This window comes from Lethenteron reissneri, chromosome 23 (genome assembly GCF_015708825.2).
Source record: "Lethenteron reissneri isolate LAM-NWPU_2019-01 chromosome 23, ASM1570882v1, whole genome shotgun sequence".
Lineage (NCBI taxonomy): Eukaryota > Metazoa > Chordata > Hyperoartia > Petromyzontiformes > Petromyzontidae > Lethenteron > Lethenteron reissneri.
In genome coordinates, this window is record NC_083801.1 from 16226597 (window position 1) to 16246580 (window position 19984).

The following is a 19984-nucleotide window of genomic DNA, read 5'->3' on the forward strand; positions in this document are numbered from 1 at the left end:
GGTGACCACTAGGGGGCAGACACGTGTAGTAGTGGACTAGGGGGCAGACACGTGTAGTAGTGTACAAGGATGAACACTAGGGGGCAGACACGTGTAGTAGTGTACAAGAATGAACACTGGGGGGCAGACACGTGTAGTAGTGGACTAGGATGAACACTAAGGGGCAGACACGTGTAGTAATGTACAAGAGTGACCACTAAGGGTCAGACACGTGTAGTAGTGTACAGGAGTGAACACTAGGGGCAGTCACGTGTAGTAGTGTACAAGAGTGAACACTGGGGGGCAGGCACGTGTAGTAGTGTACAAGGGTGAACACTAGGGGGCAGACACGTGTAGTAGTGTACAAGGGTGAACACTAGGGGCAGTCACGTGTAGTAGTGTACAAGAGTGACCACTAGGGGGCAGTCACGTGTAGTAGTGTACAAGAGTTAACACTAGGGGGCAGACACGTGTAGTAATGTACAAGGATGAACACTAGGGGGCAGCCCACGTGTAGTAGTGTACAAGAGTGACCACTAGGGGGCAGACACGTGTAGTCCTGTATTGTAGAAGGATGGGACACTCGACCATCAGGAACAGGCACGCATAATATTGGTCCGTTCTAAAGTCAGTTCGATGTTCTGTTACATTAGCATAACACTCTTGATTCTTGATAGTTAATGTTTACTGAGCAGTGCCAAGAGAGAAACAGAAAGAGAAGTGGTTTGACCTGCAGTGTGATTTATTGAACACAGTATGGATGGGGAAAACAGTAATTCTGTAGACCCAGCTCTCAGCATGGGTGGAGGAATCAATGGGTGAAGTTCATCGGAAATGTTCCATGATAGTCGCGAGAGAAGAGGCTACTTGACCGCCGTACGTTTGTAACAGGAGTGACTCAATTAGTGCTACATCATTCATCAGAAATCGACTTGCCAGCATATGTGGAGAAGGCGCTCTGTTGAGACTCTTTGTTGAGACTCTTTCCCCAGTGACGGAATTCTTAGAACAGCAGTAGTAGTTTCAGACTTATATAACGTAGTGGTGCAGAGGACAGTACTGCTGCAGTAAAACAGCCATATCCTGGCCATTCTGCATGTTGATGCAAGTCAAGATGTGCTGCTGCAGATGATGGAGGGTTTAACGCTGCAGCCGCATGCTCTGTAAAGGTTCTGGCTCAGAGCAATGCGTTGTGGTTGCATGCGTCAATCATATCAGATTGACGTGACACGATAAAAAGAAAGGGTTTTACAAATCTAAAAATATATATTGTTGATAGTCTTGGTTCTTTCGGTAAAGTCACGTAGAGGGGAAATAATAAAAAATAAATAACAATATATCTTTGCTTTATATATTTTTATTTTCCCTTCTACGTGACTTTACCGAAAGAACAAAGAATATGAATCCCTGCAGTCACGAAAGCTTTAAATCAATATATGTTGTTGAGTTCGATTTTACATATTAGTTTACATATCGTATTACGAAATGATTCGCGATTAGCTGATCACAACTCTTGAGTATCATCATTAGTCAATTGAGACTACAGTATACATGGCATGTCCCACTACTGGCAGATCACAGAGCTTGGGAAATTGTTGGCGTGGGTTTCTGGCTGTATTCCAGCTCAAAGCACTTTGAAATGCCGATGCATTTAAGCACCATACAAATGCAAAGATCGTTATTATTAGTATCATCAAAGCCAAGAGGCATGTCCTAATGATAAAGTTGAACTTTAAGCTGTTACTCTAAGTGAGTTGGCCAGTGCAAATGATACATATAGTTTTGGTGATAGGGGCCGTCCATAAATGACATCACGCGATTTTGGACGATTTTTACCTCCCCCCCCCATCGTCACACGGCGTCACAAAGTCAGACCCCCCTCAAATATGACGTCATATTTCCATTTTGAAAATAAAACATGCTTCAAATCGCTTTAAACTATTGTCATTGTAGTGCGTATTTAATGTGGCGCTGCACTCTGATGTTGTAGGAGTGTTGTTATAGCAATTAGTGTTGTTAAAATAATTATATATTTTTTTAAAGTTGCGCATTATGATGTGACGTCACATTTATCACCCCCCCCCCCCTCGTCACGCATTGTCACAAATGTCTGACCCCCCCCCCCCTAGGTGCGTGACGTAATTTATGGACGGAACCATATGTGCCTAACGCCTGACACTCTGTACCTTGTGTGTAATGATGGGTAGGCTGCGTGGATTTTCATGCTATTTTAAATGTTTTTTTTTCATAAAAGGCTTATTATTAAAATGGTAACTTAGTATTACTTTGTGACAAGAATAATACATTTTCTCCAAAAATATATACCAAATGTGACATGTAGATCATTTTTTGTATTCAATAAATTCATTTTAAAAAAATTTGTGAACCCATCATATGACGGGCAATTACACTAGTTCACAATAAAATATTTCGTTGGACCAAAACATCGGTCTAGCTTCCATTCTGTACGACTGTCAATTGTGAATATCAATAGGACCGTTTTCACTGTCATAATGTAAAATGCCGCTTTCTTGACTAAATACCGTAATGTTATTCCAGCCAGACTTTATTATATTTTTTTGTATACATCAGTTCCGTTTTAAATCGTTTAAGATGTCCTTTCTACGTGCATTATTTTACAATCACTGAGAGTACACTGCGCGTTTCGTTCATTTAATTACAACATTGAGAAGCAAACAGCAGTATATGCTTGGCATTGTGATTTAGACCTCTTCAATAATTTCGTAATTGTCAGTACAGTGCTCTATTCGCTCGGTGTTATTTTTTAAACATTTATAGAAAAAACATTAAAACCGAACTGCGTTACTTTTAGATGCAATAGTCGAACATTGCTAACACAAAACGAGGGGGATAGTTTAATATAAGTAAACGGATGAGTACTGCAATTATATATGCAGTATATACCTCTTCATGAACACTATTCTTATTTCCCAGTTTGTATTCGGTCGACATCAAAACAATAATTGGCTTTGTTGTGGAGAATATAAGTTGCAAGGTAATAAGTAGACAGCAATAATGCCTTCTTCCCATGTCTCTCCCTCAGCATAACATGAGAACAGACATAGCAAGGATGATTATGTATTTTGCTAAGTGTACATAAATGTGTTGGGTTATGGTAATGTTTTATTACCCCCCTCGGCAGTAAAACCTAGAGTTAACCTTTTTCGTATTTGCTGTAAAAATAAATCCGTGACAAATCGCACGGCGCACACTCGCTGCGGTCCGTTAATGATTAATGCGTCTCTAGTCAATTAAATCTGTTTTCTTTGTTGAATCTAAGGGGTTTCACTGTGACGACCGACCGCCACAGTGTTTGTGTTAGCACAAGTACGTTTTACACACTGCTGTGTTGTACAGCTAGTAGTAGACAACACATCTTTTGTCACTGTGAAGCGGTTGTGTGTGGCGTTCGGAGTTTAGAATATATTTAAACTGAGCAAGCCAGGACTTTATTTCTCCTTGGACGCTAGAAAACGGACATTACCGGGGACTTAAACCGTGTGTTGAATATCAGCATTGATGTTGAAGCTCAGGCGTGGCCCTGTTGTACTTGAGCAAGAGCACAGCAAGGTGTAGTATACAATAAAACTAAATTATAGACTTATACATATTATTTGTGTTTTTCGGTAAAGTCACGTAGATCGGTTAAAAGAAAAAAAAAACTTGACATACAGTACGCCACTTTGCATGTTTGTGTATGATAAAGTCTTGTGTTGAATTTACAAGTTAAATGTTATTTCTAATAACTTGGTGGACAAGATAAAATACTTTTAACTGTCGGTCTTTTTCATGACGAGTCGTTAAATGTCAAAAATAACAGCCTTCCTGGCACAATATTTGTTGTTAGCGTTGATATATTGTGTGCATATGTTTGATTTTCCGTAATATATTTAATAATATCCTCATTTATCGGCAACATTAAATAACGTGTTTAATATTATTGGTTCTTTCGGTAAAGTCACGTAGAAGGGAAACAATAAAATAATAAATAATATGAATCCCTGCAGTCACGAAAGCTTTAAATAAGAATGTAACGTGTTTAATGTTGATAATGCGGGACATGTTAAATACATTCGTTACTTACAGAGCATTGCCAAAAAGAAAACATAACTAATCAAACACAGTGATGCTTCTTTTGAATGAAGTTATGTTTTCCAGTTGATGATATTCACTTGTTTCACACAATATGTTCGTTTTCCATTCCATTCGGAGGTGAATGACAGATAGCCACTCACACTGCAACAGTAGAAATTACTACAATAATTATTATAAATTCACCAGCAATTGCTGCACATGATAGTATTGTCCTTTATTGAATGTTTTCAGATTTTTTTTTGATGCGGGACAGCTGCTACATTAGTGAATTATTTGCAATCAATAAAATGCTGAATGAAGGCCTTCCCAGGCCATGAGAGTTGTTTGACCATACTTCACCACTCTGATCATCGTGGGTTGGTGTGGAACGGGATGGAGTGCCGGTTCAGACATCACTCGCCACTGATGCTAACCGTGTCTGGGAATCGAACACAAACCAGTGAATGTTGGTGTGGTGATAACGTTTCTGCGGTGTTTTTTTTGTGTGTATGTGCGTCAGCGGGCAACGCAGCTATGGAAGGTGGCACGCCAGGTGTGTGTGCTGTCCCAGGTGTGCCGACTCTTCCGCAGCAGCAATAGTGCCTTGCTCACGTACGAGGCGGTAGATGCGTCGTGTGCAGGAAAGCCATCCGCCTACAAAATAAACAAGGTATACATACACTGATCTCTACGGGGAGGTATACGGTATTTACGAGTATCACTACCTGACGAAAGTCAAATGAGTTTGAGCGAAACGTCCTATGCGTCATGTTAAGATCAGTCCTGAAAAGTCTTAAGCCACTAACGAGGAGATTTATTGGTCAGACTTTGAACAATACATTGGCACGAATAAGTCATATCTTTGAGAATGTGACCATCTTGCAAGGGTTAATAACACTAATGATGGCATAAAACTACCATGTGGCCTAATCAAAAACAAATATGGATAAATGGATACACAGTGCCAAAACTTACATAAGAGCACTTGTGATGCGTGGAAGATTTTCATAGTTGCATGAACAATTGTGCAAGGAGCTCCTAAAGGTGTAATTCATTTATTCATATTGAGACACCAATTTTAGCTAGGTCGATGAAGCTATACGAACACTTGGTGGAATAAGGATTTTATCATGCGAGATTGATTGTTCACACCTCTTAACCTCCGCATGTCTGTGCTGGCAAGACTCTTCGTATTGAGATTTCAGAGAATCCCAGGTGTTCAACAATCCACGTCTTAGGTGTGATTGTTTCGAATGCTTCTGTTATGTGCTGTTGTATCCATTTCTCGAAGTGCCTCTGTGCTCGTTGCACATGACAAGGGTAGACACTGAGATGCTTACACGCGATTTTGTGAACTGTGCTATGAGAAATACCTAGGTCGATTCACAATTACTTAACAAAGGGTGAAAAACGTATGGCCACCCTAAAAATATTAAATAATAACAAACAGTTCGGGTAGATTGCGTTATTAATGATTGTTACCACATCTCTTCCCCATGACTTCTGTTGGCTCTCCAGACACCTGAAGAGCAAGATGTATCTGGAGATGATTTGCTGTTTGATCCAAACAATTTCAAAAGTCTTTATGAGGTTTGTAAGATATATGTTGCAGTGTTTAACAAAGGTTTTCATCTACAGTATTACCTTCAAACTTTTCAAAAAATTGGCCTCACATATGGGAACAAATATTTCCCAGTGACACATACATGACTGTGACACTGCATGCACCTAGATTGTGAAAAAGTATGCATCAACCTAATGTTAAATTGTATTGGAAAGGCCACTTTTAAACGTCTGTAATTGAATATTTACATTGTCAATCATGGTTACCATGTTTAAAAGTACAGTTTAATACAATATCACTCTAAATTACATTAATGTGGGGGACCAATACTGAATATTAACTCCACTTATCCATAGGAAAACATTTGCGGATACTATGAAGTATAGGGCCATCAACAATGAAGTCTTGCAGACCCTACAGCTCCCCACAGATAATAGGAGTCAGGGATAATATAGTCGCAGATAAGGATTCTCCTGTACCTTGTATTTTTTAACTCGAAGTTTTTCACGTCGTTCTGGATTGCTTCGTATTTGTCTCGTGTTTCAGTTCACACTCCCAGAGAAGGCGGTGCGTGCGGCCCTTAAGCCACCCGGCGAGCGTTCGGACACAGAAGTAATCTTCTTGCGAGGGCTGTTGCGTGGCCTGAGCAGCTTCCGCCGATACACTGCGCACCTGCAACTCATGCTGGCCGGTGTCGTTCGCTACGAAAAGTAGGGGCCTTTGCCAGGGCTGCACAACACCTGCATCGACAGCAGGAGCCTTCGGACCTAATAACATGAGCTGAATTAATGATGCTTTCACTCAAATAATGAGTTCATGCATTTACTATTGAATATCAATTATTTGGTGAAATGTTGTACAATTGGGCAAGTAAACTCTTGTTCAGGCAGGAGTTTAAAAACTTTTGGTCAATTAAGGCTTGTGGCCAAATAACTTGATTATTTTACATTGGTTATGAACAGGGCATCATTTCAGCCAAATCTCTCCAGGTTGGAAACCGGGAAAATATTTCCACCACTGGCACACATCACATTCAGTATCCCTCTCGCTATGGCTGTGGTTACTTGTCACGTGCCTACTTTAGTCTACCAACGACCCTGAAAATATTCAGTGGGAAAATAAGCCCTGGTTATCAACAGTTTGCTAAGAACATAAAAGTATTTGTTTCATGACTTTCTAAATATCGTACAACATATACTCTTATTTCATTCTATCAGGTTTGGCAAGAGATGCGCTATTGTGACACATTGAAGGTTGTTCATAACTAAAAGTTTTTTTACCATCCGAATAGCATAACAAATTCTCCAATTTGCATGATGAGTTAAGAAAGCAAATGTGCAACCTGGATTTAAGCTTCTTTATCACACCCTGTGTTCTAACCTCACAACACTGCCATGCAGGTTTGGGAGGCGGCGCGTGATCGTTAAAAAGGGCCATTACGGGCGGCGCTTTTACTTCGTGTTTTCGGGGCTCGTGGCCGTGACCAAAGACAACGATGGCAGCAGCGCGTTCATCGACCCCGAGCCAATTCTCCTGCGCAAGGGGGCTGGCTTCGGGGTTCGTCGAGTCTGCCCGTCCGACTGCTCACATTGTCCCACCGGTTCGAAAAAAACTGTCCATGAGGAAGATTGTAACACGTGGAAATCAGCAGCCATGTGCATCAATCGTCAGCGATGATAACGATGATGCGAGACAGACATTCACAGTGGGAGGCATGCAACACAAATCCGCTCTGGATTGTGGGAACATGTAGTAAGCAACTTTAAACATGCATCCAAGCTCTAGCATGGCACACATGTGTACCAGAATTTGCTTAGGATATATAATGCCGACATGCAGCATTTCATTTTTAGATAATTGTATAGTCCACAGCTCTTTGTCCATTATTTACTGGATAGACTCCCCGTGCTGTATCAGTCACGGAGGCTGTTTTGCCATACTTCACCACACTGGTGAAGGGTGTGTCCAGGACCAGTGCAGATATTACTTGCCACTGATATTATCCATCAAATTCAGGTCACAGGGTTCATAGCACAGCGCAGGGTCCACTGCACCACCACCACCCCATAATTGAATAACAAAGGTCAATGCAAGGAATTATTCTGTGCACTTCCTGAATGTCGTCCTCACTCTCCTGTGCTGACAAAGCATCCTGTGTCACTACAACACAGGAGATCGCCCTTCTGAAGGACCTGAGCAGGAACGCCACCATCGTGTGCATGGAGGAGACCGAGCTGCTGGTCGTCGACAAGGAAGATTTCTTCGCGTATAAGTTGGACCAGGAGCTCAGAAAGGAGTTTCAGTATCGGTACAACTTTTTTAGGTAATTTGTATACATTTTATTTAAGATTTCCTTAAAATGCATCCCTTGCTACACATCACTGATGGGTGGGCTGCTGTACGGATACCGTGCCATCATTTGTTGTGACAAAACTTACTAATACACAACATGAAACAAATCGTTTTTTAACGCTGTAATGGTTGGGGGGGGGGGCGGGGGGGTGGCACGAGAACCAGTGATCTGGATGACGGGGTGTGGGTGGTGGCCATTGCACTAGTGTATTTATGATATCTGGTCAATTATATGGATTGTGTTTCAAATTCAGCGTAAGTAAGTAGGCTGCATTTCGGTCTCGTCATGTGCAGATCGTTGGAGCTCTTCTCCACGTGGTCGGACGAATCACTGGAAACGATGGCCGACCACTGCAAGATCGAGGAGTTCAACCATGGACAGGTGGTGACTGGCGACACCAGCGAAACAAAGAGCATCATCTTTGTAATCAAGGTAGCGTTGTTTATGGTTGGGCAAATCTTTATTGGCAGTGAAACAATTATGAGTAATTTTTTGAGCATAAGTGACTTAATTTGTAATATAATCTCGTACAATATCACATTTGTGTACAGCCATATACTTTATCACATAAATGTACAAGGTATTTATGTAAAAGTGATTATTAAAAACCCTAACATGTGGGCAATGTTAATATTATTTATTAACACTGCGCTATGAACCTGATGAGTTGAGTTCGTTTCCTGGCTACAGCTGACAATGGCAAATGAAATCCTAAACGGACTTTGGGTCCCCCCTTTATCAACCCACACTGACCGAGCAATGTTGTCTAAACAATCCCCATTACTAACACGGCATGGATAAGCCTTCATCAAGCGGTGGATTGACAAAGGACTGTACATTATTATTCATGTAATTTTATCAACTTATAGCAGTGTACATACCCAGTCAAATTTGAATTATGCTACTGTGCCTAAGCACCTCTGCAACCCTTCTCATCTGTTCCTTCAGGGCTGCTGCGATGTCTTGCGTTTAGTTGACCTGAGTGCATGTCCCAGCTACCACGACTGGCTACAGCAGCAGGTCAAAATACAGGAGAAGAACATCGCTGGTAGGTATTTTAATGTTTACTTACATGATGCATCTTTTTAAAGTCAGATAAAATAAAATTAGTCAAAAAAAGTCTTGCTCACTTAACTTGTTAACTGTAAAACTTATTTCCCATGTTTATCTATACGTCCACAGATATCTATATGGATCCCAGGTCAATGCTGAGGGATGGATACCGAAAGGAGTATATGGAGCCTGGTTCTGGAGATGAAGATGAGTCAGTCTTTAACTAAGATATTCCTGTGTCTAGCTTTACCAACCTCTTCAGTGTAATGCCACGTTGTTTTGAGTGATAATATCCAGTGACAGGTAAACGCCACGTAAATGCCGCTGGCGATATTTAATTGTAATGTATCAAAAGGAGTAACAGCTTAAAAAGAAATAGATTTAAACTTCCCTCACCCTCCTCTCCCCAAGCAAACATTACTGCAGAATAAAGGGACCATTCACAAACTCCACCAGGACAAGACAAAGTAGTGGCAGTGATGAGAATTTAAAGTACAGTGTTATCACTGAAAGGTTACAGGTCATTGAACAGACAAGTAAAACAGTGAACGCAAACACCATTAATACGAACCCAGCATTAAACCTGTCAGGTGCAGATGCTCAAAAACGTAATGGCCTCCTGTTTATTTTTTGCAGACCCAGAAGGCTGTCTCTAAAGAGTGTTGGGTATGGCCCCAGCAGCCCCCAGCCGCCCGCTACATTATTGGATGACTACAAAGCAGCTGTTTACATCAGAGTGGATGCAATTCGGCCTGGGCAGTACTTTGTAAGCACGGAAACCGATGAGTTAATTTGTCGCATTCGCTACTTGGTGCACGTGTAATGCAAGTGTTTTTCTTGGGCGAACGCAATGTTTTTCCCACCATTTTGTTAGCACGTTGATATTTGCACCTAACATATGTTTTGGGGGAAAACAAATACACCTTTTCCCACACAGATTAGGTCTGTTTCATATCATTACTGTACATTAATCCTGTAAAACTTTACAGAAAGGTGTCAACATGAATGTACTTGAAGACATCCTGGAGAACGACGGAAAGCTCGTGAAAGAGACGGTAGGGATGGCAGATGTTTATTTCCACCACGCGTTAACATTCTGTTTAACTTTTGATTTTACACAAAAAAATATATATACAATTAGTTTGTACTGCAAAGTGAAGAAAGAATCCTGCACTGAGTACCTAAGAAATCACTTCAATCAATTGTTTTTCCACAGGCAATGCCTGAAGAGTTATGCTCTAGTATTTTAAGAACATGTCTACTAGGTATGTCTCATTACACTTCCCAAATACCTTCCAAGGCCATAATTAACTCCCAGGCAGATTGTATTTACAATAACAAAACATGGCTCAGGCACAATCTTTACTATGCAGGCCTAAACCTCATCTAAACCTCTTCCTCCATACACAAAACACTCGCGTGGATAATCAACTCAGGAATAAAAAAAAGAAATTAATTTCAGAGCTCAACAATGCACGCCACACTGGACAAGGCAATGTAATAATAAAGACCTACGGTGCATTATTCAAGGACATCAATTGCCAAAATGACACTTGGGCAGGAATAAGGTCGAGGTTTGTAAATGCCGTATGTATGGAGAGCGTCGTGTTTGTCGGCAGGGCTTGAAGCAGTTCCTCGTTCCGGAGTTCCACAGAGACGGCCGGCCTATGGTGATCACCAGCCAAGGGGCAAAAGTCCTGCGTGTCAGGCTGGACAAGTTCGGCGAGCTCATGAACGACGCCACCTTGAAGGAGTTGAAAAAGCAAAGCGAACCATACCCGAAGTAAGACGCCACATTGTGCATAGGGTGGCCACCTGTCCTGGTTTTCCCAAGATTATATTCTTCTTTAAGGTAGTTGTAAAAGTGTCAGTTTGTGTTCGTTGCACAGTTATATAACACTCAAGACGATGCATGCTATGTCCTGATTTTTTTGTACATTAAAGGTGGCAACCTTGCAGTGTGTTAAGGGTTTGAGGAAATACAAATTAAAGTGTGTTGCTAAAACAATATCACCAACAAATAGGATTGGCAGTAACAGAGGGCCTGTCTGCATGTGTGCTGTGTATCTAGGGATGATGCTCTTTGCCAGATATTCTTAGAGCAGAATCAATGGAAGCTCTACAAGCGTGAGCTTGCGTGGGCAGCTGCCAAGGGAGGTAAAAGTGACTGGAGGCTGAGGGCCAGCAAGAAAGAGGATGCCCGCCACAAAGATCTGTATTCGTAAGTGCTCTTATTTGCATTTCCGACACTTCATGCTTATTCAAGGTCACGATAAATGATGGTAGCATGACTACTGGCAGCAGGGGTGCGTGAACCACTTACAACTTATTTTTTTTAAATCTTTACACACGCGATTCAATGTGTGTTTTGTGGGCTTGAAAATGTTTATATGCCTGACAGCCAGAATTCTACGAAATAAATTGTTTTTAATATTAAGACTTGATTGAAAATCCCATGTTAACATAACTATTTTATATTCAGTGCATGAGGGTCAAATTACTGGCAACCTTGGCACCCAGCTCATTAAGGGAGCCTCCAGTTTGCTTGTGAATATGGCTGTGCCAAAGTCAGCAGTTGTTAATTGGTTTTGCTATAGGCCAGATCTTTTTTAGATGTTTTATTATCAAGTGATTCTTAGTAGTACAAAATGAAAAAAGCACAGCAGACATACATGCATCGACTTATGCAAGTTTCAATTGCTGAAGTCGAAACTACTGATTTGATGAAACAAAATAGGTGCAGTAATACTGAATTTAATGTATCTGGGCACCATGGTGGCATACTTAGCCTGGTATACAGATCGCAGGTTCTCTCCCGACCCTGACAACTGGATAATTGGAGTTTGCATGTCCTCCCCGTGGCCGTGTGAATTTTTCTCCGGGGTCTTCGTTTTTTCCACATTTAGAAACATGCGTTTATAGTATTTGGCTGCTATAAATTTCCACATCATAAGCCACTTCGTTGAGCTATCATTTGTGGCCAGATCGCTTCTGAAAAAGAGCTGTATAGCCAAGTGGGCCTTACCTGATAAAATTGCAATTTTTTATAGTTTAGTAGCATTTTATTTTAACTCCTAATATCTCATGTGTACCAATTTACAAAAAAAAATGTGTATTAAAAATAGATTCAAAACACTATTTTAAAATGTTTCTTAAAACCAAGCAGAAATATAATTAAGAAATATTATGCGTGCAGCGAGTGGGATGCAGAGAGTGCTGGAATAATGGAGCTTGGCTCGCCACTCGACAGTGGAAAGAGAGTGTGGATGGCTCGGTCCACTGTTGGCGACCTCCTATCCGCTCAGGCGGGGGGCAGAAGAGAAATGCGACTGGAAACAGCTGAAGAGGTTCCAGATGCTGGGTCAAAACGACACGGTCCCAGGCTCATTCACAGCATACTCGTCAAAGGCGCCAACTATAGATAGAGTATACTACTGTTATATATGAATGTTACATGAACGTACTGCTCACCAAATATTGGCATATGGACTATACAGCAACGGAATTACAGCAAGGGTCACGGGAACCTGATAATTACATTTACATGTTTGAGAGTTGTATCTGCTGTATCTAACACCTACCTTGTTCTTGTGATTTACTTCGTGGAAATGGCCATTTATGAAATTCTTCATCAGTATTGGTCAATCCACTGCTCGATAAATGCCTCCCCAAAATGCCACTCTCTAAAGATCCTGCAATGCAATAACCCATCCTGCACGTGGCTACTATAAATTAACCGTTTCGTTATTTATGTCTTCTTTCGTGTATTATGGTCTTCATTTACATGTATGACTCTACATTCATTCGGCGTTGCTATAGTTTTATTGAACTACATACTAGTTAATATTCAACTAAAAATACACAGATCATTAACCAGTTACTGAAGGAACATTTGGGGTTCCACATCAACAACGTTGTATACTGTAACATACAACCCATGAAAAACAAGTACTTTTTTTAATTGTACATTTTATTTCACAAGAATTAAAGAATCGCATGATACCACATTTCCATTCACCAAGTTATAGAGAATACACTTTAATCAATTCGGAATGCACTGTAATTTATGTGAATTAATTTTTTTAAGAAAGTGCTTGTTGCCACATGCATTATTTAGATAATTTGGACTTGCAACTCAACTGTAAACAGTTACAAATCTGCTGAAACTAAACAGAATGTTCACTCATTTTTGCTTTCTCTGGAATATGAACGTTTTACTGTGCTTGTGTCCAAAATCAGTATTAACAGTAATAAACATTGATTTGAGAGTTATTAAACATGAATTTAAGTCTAAAAGGTGTATGTCATATGTAAATAATGTCAAGGATTTAAAAACTATAATTGTACGTTGTTTCAATGTATGTTTTAAGTATTACACCACGTATAACATCCGTAAACAGCCTTTGAATACAACAATCTCATTTTGGTGCAAACTGCTGTACAGCAATAAACGTATTAGTTTCAAAATAACGTATTGAAAAAATGATAATTATAGTGTTTAGCAATGAACATTCCTTAAACTCCAAAAATATAGCAATTCAAGATTGGTTGATGAATTTCATTTCAAAATAAATGTAAACACCATTAGCATAAACAACCGAGAAACTACACAAGTGGAAACTGCAGCCTACTTTAATTGTATCTTACGGCATAGATGATTTGATACTGGCTATGCATAGTGTGACACTGGTTGGATTGTTCCTGTCGGATAATTGATGGGGAGTTATGAAAGCAGTGATGTTTTCAGAGAAGTGATGCAATGCTCATTTATGGGCCAGCAGGAAGCTGAAGTCTGTGCCAACATCGTGCTCTGTGGGTTCCTTCGATCTGGATACAAGAAAAAAAAATTATATTTAATACAATAATGAGTCAATATCTATTGTAATACATTTGGCACATGTTTCCCTTGCATACTGCTCGATAGAAGTGACTGCTGGGAAATGCTTTCCTTACTTGGGGCCAAATAGAACTTCCAAATACCTTTGGCAGGCTACACATTAACAAACACCTGAGTCACCTCTGTCAATGCAAGATGCCCTTAAAGTAATATGTGACTGAGCATACTAAAATTATAAAAACAAGTTTTGCCAGATTGAAAAGTCACCCTGTCATACCAGATTAGTTTGGTCAAGATGCTTGTAGTGATGGTATATATAGCTTTTTCTGGCTGTTTTGAAGTAATCAGCTGCATGTTGCCATAGGCCATATGGAATTAAGCCATGAGCCAAATTTGGCCTGTGGGCTGTAGGATTTCCCACTCATGCCCTACAGGACCCTGTCCTAATACATCACCTTAAAAAAAGTCGTGCTTTAGTACAGCCGAGCAGTGTGGCTTTGTCACCCTCCACGAGCAACATGCAACCTTCACGCAAAGCCTGTGATAAGACATTACAAATGTTAATCATTCTGAGATTGTCACCAATTCAATAATCATCAATGTAACAGCTATACAAATGTGTTTAATCACCGTAATTTGTAATGGTGCACGCCTATTACTCTGGTGTGGATGTATGAATGTAGGACTAACCAGTACAGGTGGGGTGTCAGGCTCCTCATGATATTGCACAATTCTCTGCTGTCGAGTTTCCTTTGGGTGAAAAGAACAAAAAAAACATCCATTGATGGTAAACAATTAAAATATGACAATGTATATTTTGCTGGAATTGAAGAAATAAAATGTTTAAGATCTCTCATATACAACTTTTTTACTTGCACGTTCCACAAGGGCTCAGTTTAGTGCTGAAGGTTCGTGTTCAATAAATAATGGTCAGGATAACCACCACGGCAAGGGAAGGCCTCATCCCGCATTGGATTGATAAGAGGGCTGTACATGTACATACCCCCATGTGCTTGCTGTTGAGGTCAGTGTCCAGGTAGTGTGGGTTGATGTTGAAGGGCACCAAATCGAGAGCATTGAGTGAAGGAGGGTACACGATGGGCATGTCATTGGTTGTGTTGATGCCGACTGTTGCAACGTTTGTACCAGCGCTGGAGCCAATGTAGGGAATGCCATCCTGCAGAGGACAACATTGCAACTGGAATAAGAGAGTGCAGTAAATGTTCAAATGTTATGGTTTTAAAGGTCTAAAATATCAAAAGGAAAAATAAAAGTATTATTTAACATAACTCTATTTAATCTGACAAAAAAATAAGTACTCGATGTAATAAGCATTGCACATGTATTTGGTTTGTTGCACAACAACACAGATGCAAAGTGAATCGGGTCGATACGGTACCTCAAGGACACGTTTCCTAATCTCGGCAACGAGTCTTTTGTCGTATAGCATTTTCAAAAGGCGGAAAGTGTTTCCTCCACCTGCAGTAGATAAAACAAGCTTTCAAGAAATGAATCGTGTTGAGAGTTATTTTTTTTTCTCCTCAGTGCTTTGAGAGTGCACTGAGTGATACTATGCAACTGATGAGATCGACCAAACTTGGCTCGCTGGAATAAAAGGCTGTGCAAGTCCCAATTATGTTGACAGAGAAAGTCAATCTGAACGTGGCGTCCTCACCTATAAATATGCCTTGGGCATTTTTCACTGCTTCCACAGGATCCTCTGCTTTGTGAATGCCGTCGATTTCGTAACCTGAAAAACAAATTTACCTCATGCAGCAGCATACGGTACGATAAGAGGTTGATGACAACTGCAATTGACACTGGTCACGTTTGAAACGTTCATTTAACAATGTGTAAACGTTGCCCTCTTATCATTGCACCTTCATAAGCTGCTGTAATAAAAAAAAAGAGTACTGTACACATTTTCTACCCGACTCGATATTCAAATAATTCAATGATACCGCCAGGAGATGGTGGTAAAGAATGGCATTCTTGAATTTTGTGCAGAGTTCCAGTGCACCATTGTTATGTTATGCATGGTGGGTATTTTTTCCGGCTGCTCCGGTTTCTGCCACACGAAGCCAATAACGGACCTGGTCAAAAGGCTCTAAGCAAGATTATCCCTCCTGAAAAAGTACTGCAACTCGGTGAGAACCTTTTCCTGGGTACTTCAAATGGTGTTACAGTACAAATCTCAATAACTAATCTGCCAACCAATGTACAACAGTGGAAATTGCACCTCGACACACATCATCTTGCACGTTAGCCATTACGTGGACATTGAAGTTCAAAGCACAAGTGGGTAAAATACTGACCCAAACTTTGAAATTTTGTCCTGGCCGTGGTGGTGTAGGCATCGTGATCCTGCAGGGCGTACGGAATGAAGAGCACCCTGCTTACAGCGCTGCGTTCAGAAAGAGACAAAAGCCAGGGCCTTGAACAAACTGTTGGCGGGAAGTGCTGTTAGCGAGGACCAATTCAGGTCTCCGCGACACAGAGGGGGGTGGCGTAGCCAGCACCACGCCCGGCCACCTTTGTCTCCCCAGTGATGCTATTTACACACCACACCAGGTTGAGTCGACCGAGGGAAGACCCAGAATCGGATTGGTCGTTAATGGGAATCAAATTCAGGTCACCGGATTCCTCGTGCAGTGTGCTAACCACTGCACAACCGCTCCCCATGAAAAGAAAACACAGGCCAGACAGAACACGTATCTGTGAAAGTCAACTTTTTGGTGAAACACGTCAATGTCATGGCAAAATTTAAGACTGTCATGAGAATGTTCACGATGAGATCAGTTCATGTGCAGGACGAGTGAGATGGATGGGAGCATAAACTTGTCTGCCTATTCAATGTGACCTGCATTCTCCGCAACGACCTTTTTGACTCTTTTGTGTTACTTCCCCGAGCACCTTACAATGTGCAATAAAAAAAAATCTAATTGGGCCCCACGATGTAAAGTTCAGTTTCCAACGCATATCAAATATATCCCTCTGGCCTCTCTAGCTATGTGCTATGGTGAGAAAGGGCCGTTGCCTGAAACGTCGCACATGTATGTTTCCTTCAAGGCCGCACAGTGGTATCACTGACGAATACGTTTGAGTGCTTTTGTTCCAAGATCATCATCATCATCACCGGGAGATCCCGTTCCATACCTGTCAACCCCCTTATCAGTGCCCTAACTTATTATAGAACTATTCAGACCTTATTGGTCACCGCGTGCCCTTCTAAATCTCAACGTTCATCCTACAAAGTCCCATCCACAAGGCGGAAACACCAAGACAATTGTCTTAGCCCGTATTGAAACGGCTGTACGGCGTATGTACCTGAAAACTCAATTACCCTGTACAAGAATACACGGTCAAATCGTATGGCTATGACAATGCCAATGTTATTGTCCCCCTGGTGATTCCGGCCAGGAAGTGACATTTTTTGGGGTCTTGAGAGGTGTTAAAAGAATGAGTTGGGAGACTCGTGGAGGTGGTGGGGGGTGTCTATATTCAACATTTAGCTCAAGCCAAGTCCATTTCGCCCACTCGACGCTCACCCTTTTGCCATTAACGTGCCAAAGAATAATAAGTAATATTTAAAAAAAACTTTTTTTTAAACACGCTTTAGTTAAATGTATCGTACTCGTAATGGAAGAACTCCACGACTCCAGGAAGTGGCCACGAAGCTTGCCATAACGTAAGGGGCCCTGGTCAATTACAGCCAACGTCAAGTTTACAGTGAACAATTAGACCCAAGCCAAAATATAACATGTAAAAAATGTTTTTAAAAAAATGATATTGTATTTTTTATATTGTGAGCAGTATGACATAAGTATACCAAGTTTGCAGTCAACACCACATTGGGAAGTGGGTTAAAATTGAGTTACAATATTTGAGGATACAACAACGAAAACAACAACAGAATGAGTTAAACAAAAGCGTGTAATAATAAAAGCGTGTCAAATAAAACAAGATTGCGAGACGGGCAACGCACGAAATCGGCGCTTCTCGTCATCCATCCCCATCCATCCTCCTCGTCCCAACTCCTTCCCTTCTTCTCACCTCCCCAAGAAGTCTCGCAGCTGCTGCTCGCAGTGGTCCAGGTATCCGCCGCCGTGCAGCGTCGAGTTCGACACCAGCAAGAGGCGCCGCATGTTTCACCGTGAAATCCGCGGCGGGCGGCAGCGTGTGGCAAAAGGAGGTCGGGGTGGGGGGGGGTCCAACCAACGACCCCGGGGGGAGGGGGGGGGGTCCAACCAACGACCCCGGGGGGGGGGGGGGGGGTTCAACCAACGACCCCGGGGGGGGGGGGGGGGGTCCAACTAACGACCCCGAGGGGGGTAATGAGGTGCAACCAACGACCCCGGGGGGGGGGGGGTCCAACCAACGACCCCGAGGGGGGGAAGGGGAATGTGACCAACCAACGACCCCGGGGGGGGGGGGGGGAATGGGGTCCAACCAACGACCCCGAGGGGGGGAGGGGGTCCAACCAACGACCCCGGGGGGGGAATGGGGTCCAACCAACGACCCCGGGGGGGGGGATGGGGTCCAACCAACGACCCCGGGGGGGGGGATGGGGTCCAACCAACGACCCCGGGGGGGGGTCCAACCCAACGACCCCGGTGGGTTCGTAGTTGGGCCTCGGGGGTTCAAAAGTTCACCCGCCCGTGGCGCACGACGCGAGGTACGAGAAGGCGGCGGAGAGCAGCAGCAGCAGCGCCGCGTTCACCAGCCCGTAGCGGCAGGCGCCGTCAAGGATGGCCACGACGTCCGCGCGGCGCGTCCAGCAGCGGGTAGAGAATGACCCGCGCATCGCACGGGAAGCATCGGGGTGGGGGGGGGGGACTTCGAAACTTGGACGGACGAAAACTTCCTCCGTGAGTCGATTCGATGTGCAGAGGTGGTGCGATTCCGATTTGCTGTCAATTGGAATGTGAACTTTATCTTGGAGGAATCCGATGAGCTGTGAAGCTCTTCCCCGCCCCCCGCCCCCATAGATGTCCAGTGGAGATCAATGCGGTCCATTGTCGTGATTATGTATTACAACAAAAAGAGAAAATCGGATTCGGTTCCCTTTAAAAAATGAATCGTTAACGAAGCTTCCACCCGAGCGATTTCGCGATCCAGGAATCGGTCCTCGTCTCGTTCGTGTCTCGTTATTCGCGGTACGACGTGCAAAATGTATTTCGTTTTCCCATGAGCAGAAACGTGCAATTATTTAGCACGAGCTGTACTACCCGGCTTCGCCCGGGACTTGGATCCACCACGCCCGGCCGCCTTTGTCTCCCCAGTGGCGATGTACACACACCACAGCAGTTACTCGTTTGAGGCTGAGTCGACCTAGGAGAGGCCCAGGACCGGTTCAAATAATCGTCACCGGTGGTGAATCGAACTCTGGTCGCCGGGTTCGTAGCGCAGCGCGCTACCCACTACACTACAATGCGCCACGCTTCCACGTGCGCGGGTCACGTGGCAAATTTGACGTCACAGGTCACTTGCCGTGCAAAAAATATATGCATTATTGAGCTCCCCCCCCCCCAAAAAAAAAAAACTGTATTTTTATCATTTTTGCATGGTGTACAGTCTGGAAAGTACCCACATGGCAAATTTCAAGTTTGTTGCATGTCGGGAAGTACGCTAAACATTTTGAACACACACACATAATCACAACTTTGCCTATTATATATATGGAGATATCCCTGGTGCACAACCGCAATGAATTTGAACGGGGACGATTCTGTGAACTTATCCGAATGTGACAATTTCATTCGATGAATGAACGCCTCAGATGCCGGGTCTACTCATTCACATGTTTGAATGAATATGCGGCTAATGGTTGAAAGAGATCGTGAATGTTAGCTCTTGCTATTTGCATACCCGTCAAGCCCTTATTGGTGCTTACTTTCTTACAGACCAACTCGGACTTTCTTGGTCACCCCGTGCCCTTATAAATCTCAACGTGCATCCTACAAAGTCCCATCACAAAGGAGAAACACAAATACACATTTGTTTTTATTTGCCCGTCTTGAAACGGCTGTACGCCGTATGGAACTGAAAACTCAATTTCCCTGTATAAAAATACGGATACACCGTATTGGTTGACACGGTATGT

The 19984-nt window shown here is 42.5% G+C and overlaps 2 protein-coding genes across 6 annotated transcripts; one reads left to right on the forward strand and one right to left on the reverse strand.

Annotated features, from left to right (window-relative positions):
• Positions 1–3327: 3327 nt before the first annotated feature.
• On the forward strand, positions 3328–13873 carry LOC133346098 (cyclic nucleotide-binding domain-containing protein 2-like). Of its 5 annotated transcripts, none has more exons than XM_061557482.1 (14): positions 3328–3570; positions 4595–4744; positions 5593–5664; positions 6185–6348; positions 7039–7195; positions 7810–7961; positions 8285–8423; positions 8940–9039; positions 9174–9255; positions 9681–9810; positions 10034–10099; positions 10664–10827; positions 11116–11265; positions 12241–13873. In XM_061557482.1, exons 1-14 carry the CDS (start codon positions 3520–3522, stop codon positions 12467–12469), a joined length of 1806 nt encoding a protein of 601 aa, XP_061413466.1. In that variant the 5' UTR covers positions 3328–3519; the 3' UTR covers positions 12470–13873. The 5 variants fall into 5 exon arrangements, 4 of the variants coding, with proteins under 4 accessions (XP_061413466.1, XP_061413467.1, XP_061413470.1 ...); XM_061557483.1 differs by having other exon boundaries at positions 4607–4744; XM_061557486.1 differs by lacking the exon at positions 12241–13873 and adding an exon at positions 10261–10309 and having other exon boundaries at positions 11116–11255.
• On the reverse strand, positions 12994–18127 carry LOC133346099 (alpha-aspartyl dipeptidase-like). The gene is made up of 8 exons (XM_061557487.1): positions 17935–18127; positions 16197–16285; positions 15557–15631; positions 15281–15360; positions 14885–15058; positions 14572–14631; positions 14337–14419; positions 12994–13871 (listed from the first exon to the last, which is right to left on the reverse strand). The coding sequence occupies exons 1-8, from the start codon at positions 18024–18026 to the stop codon at positions 13808–13810; spliced, it is 717 nt and encodes a 238-aa protein (XP_061413471.1). The 5' UTR covers positions 18027–18127; the 3' UTR covers positions 12994–13807.
• Between the last annotated feature and the right edge of the window lie 1857 nt (positions 18128–19984).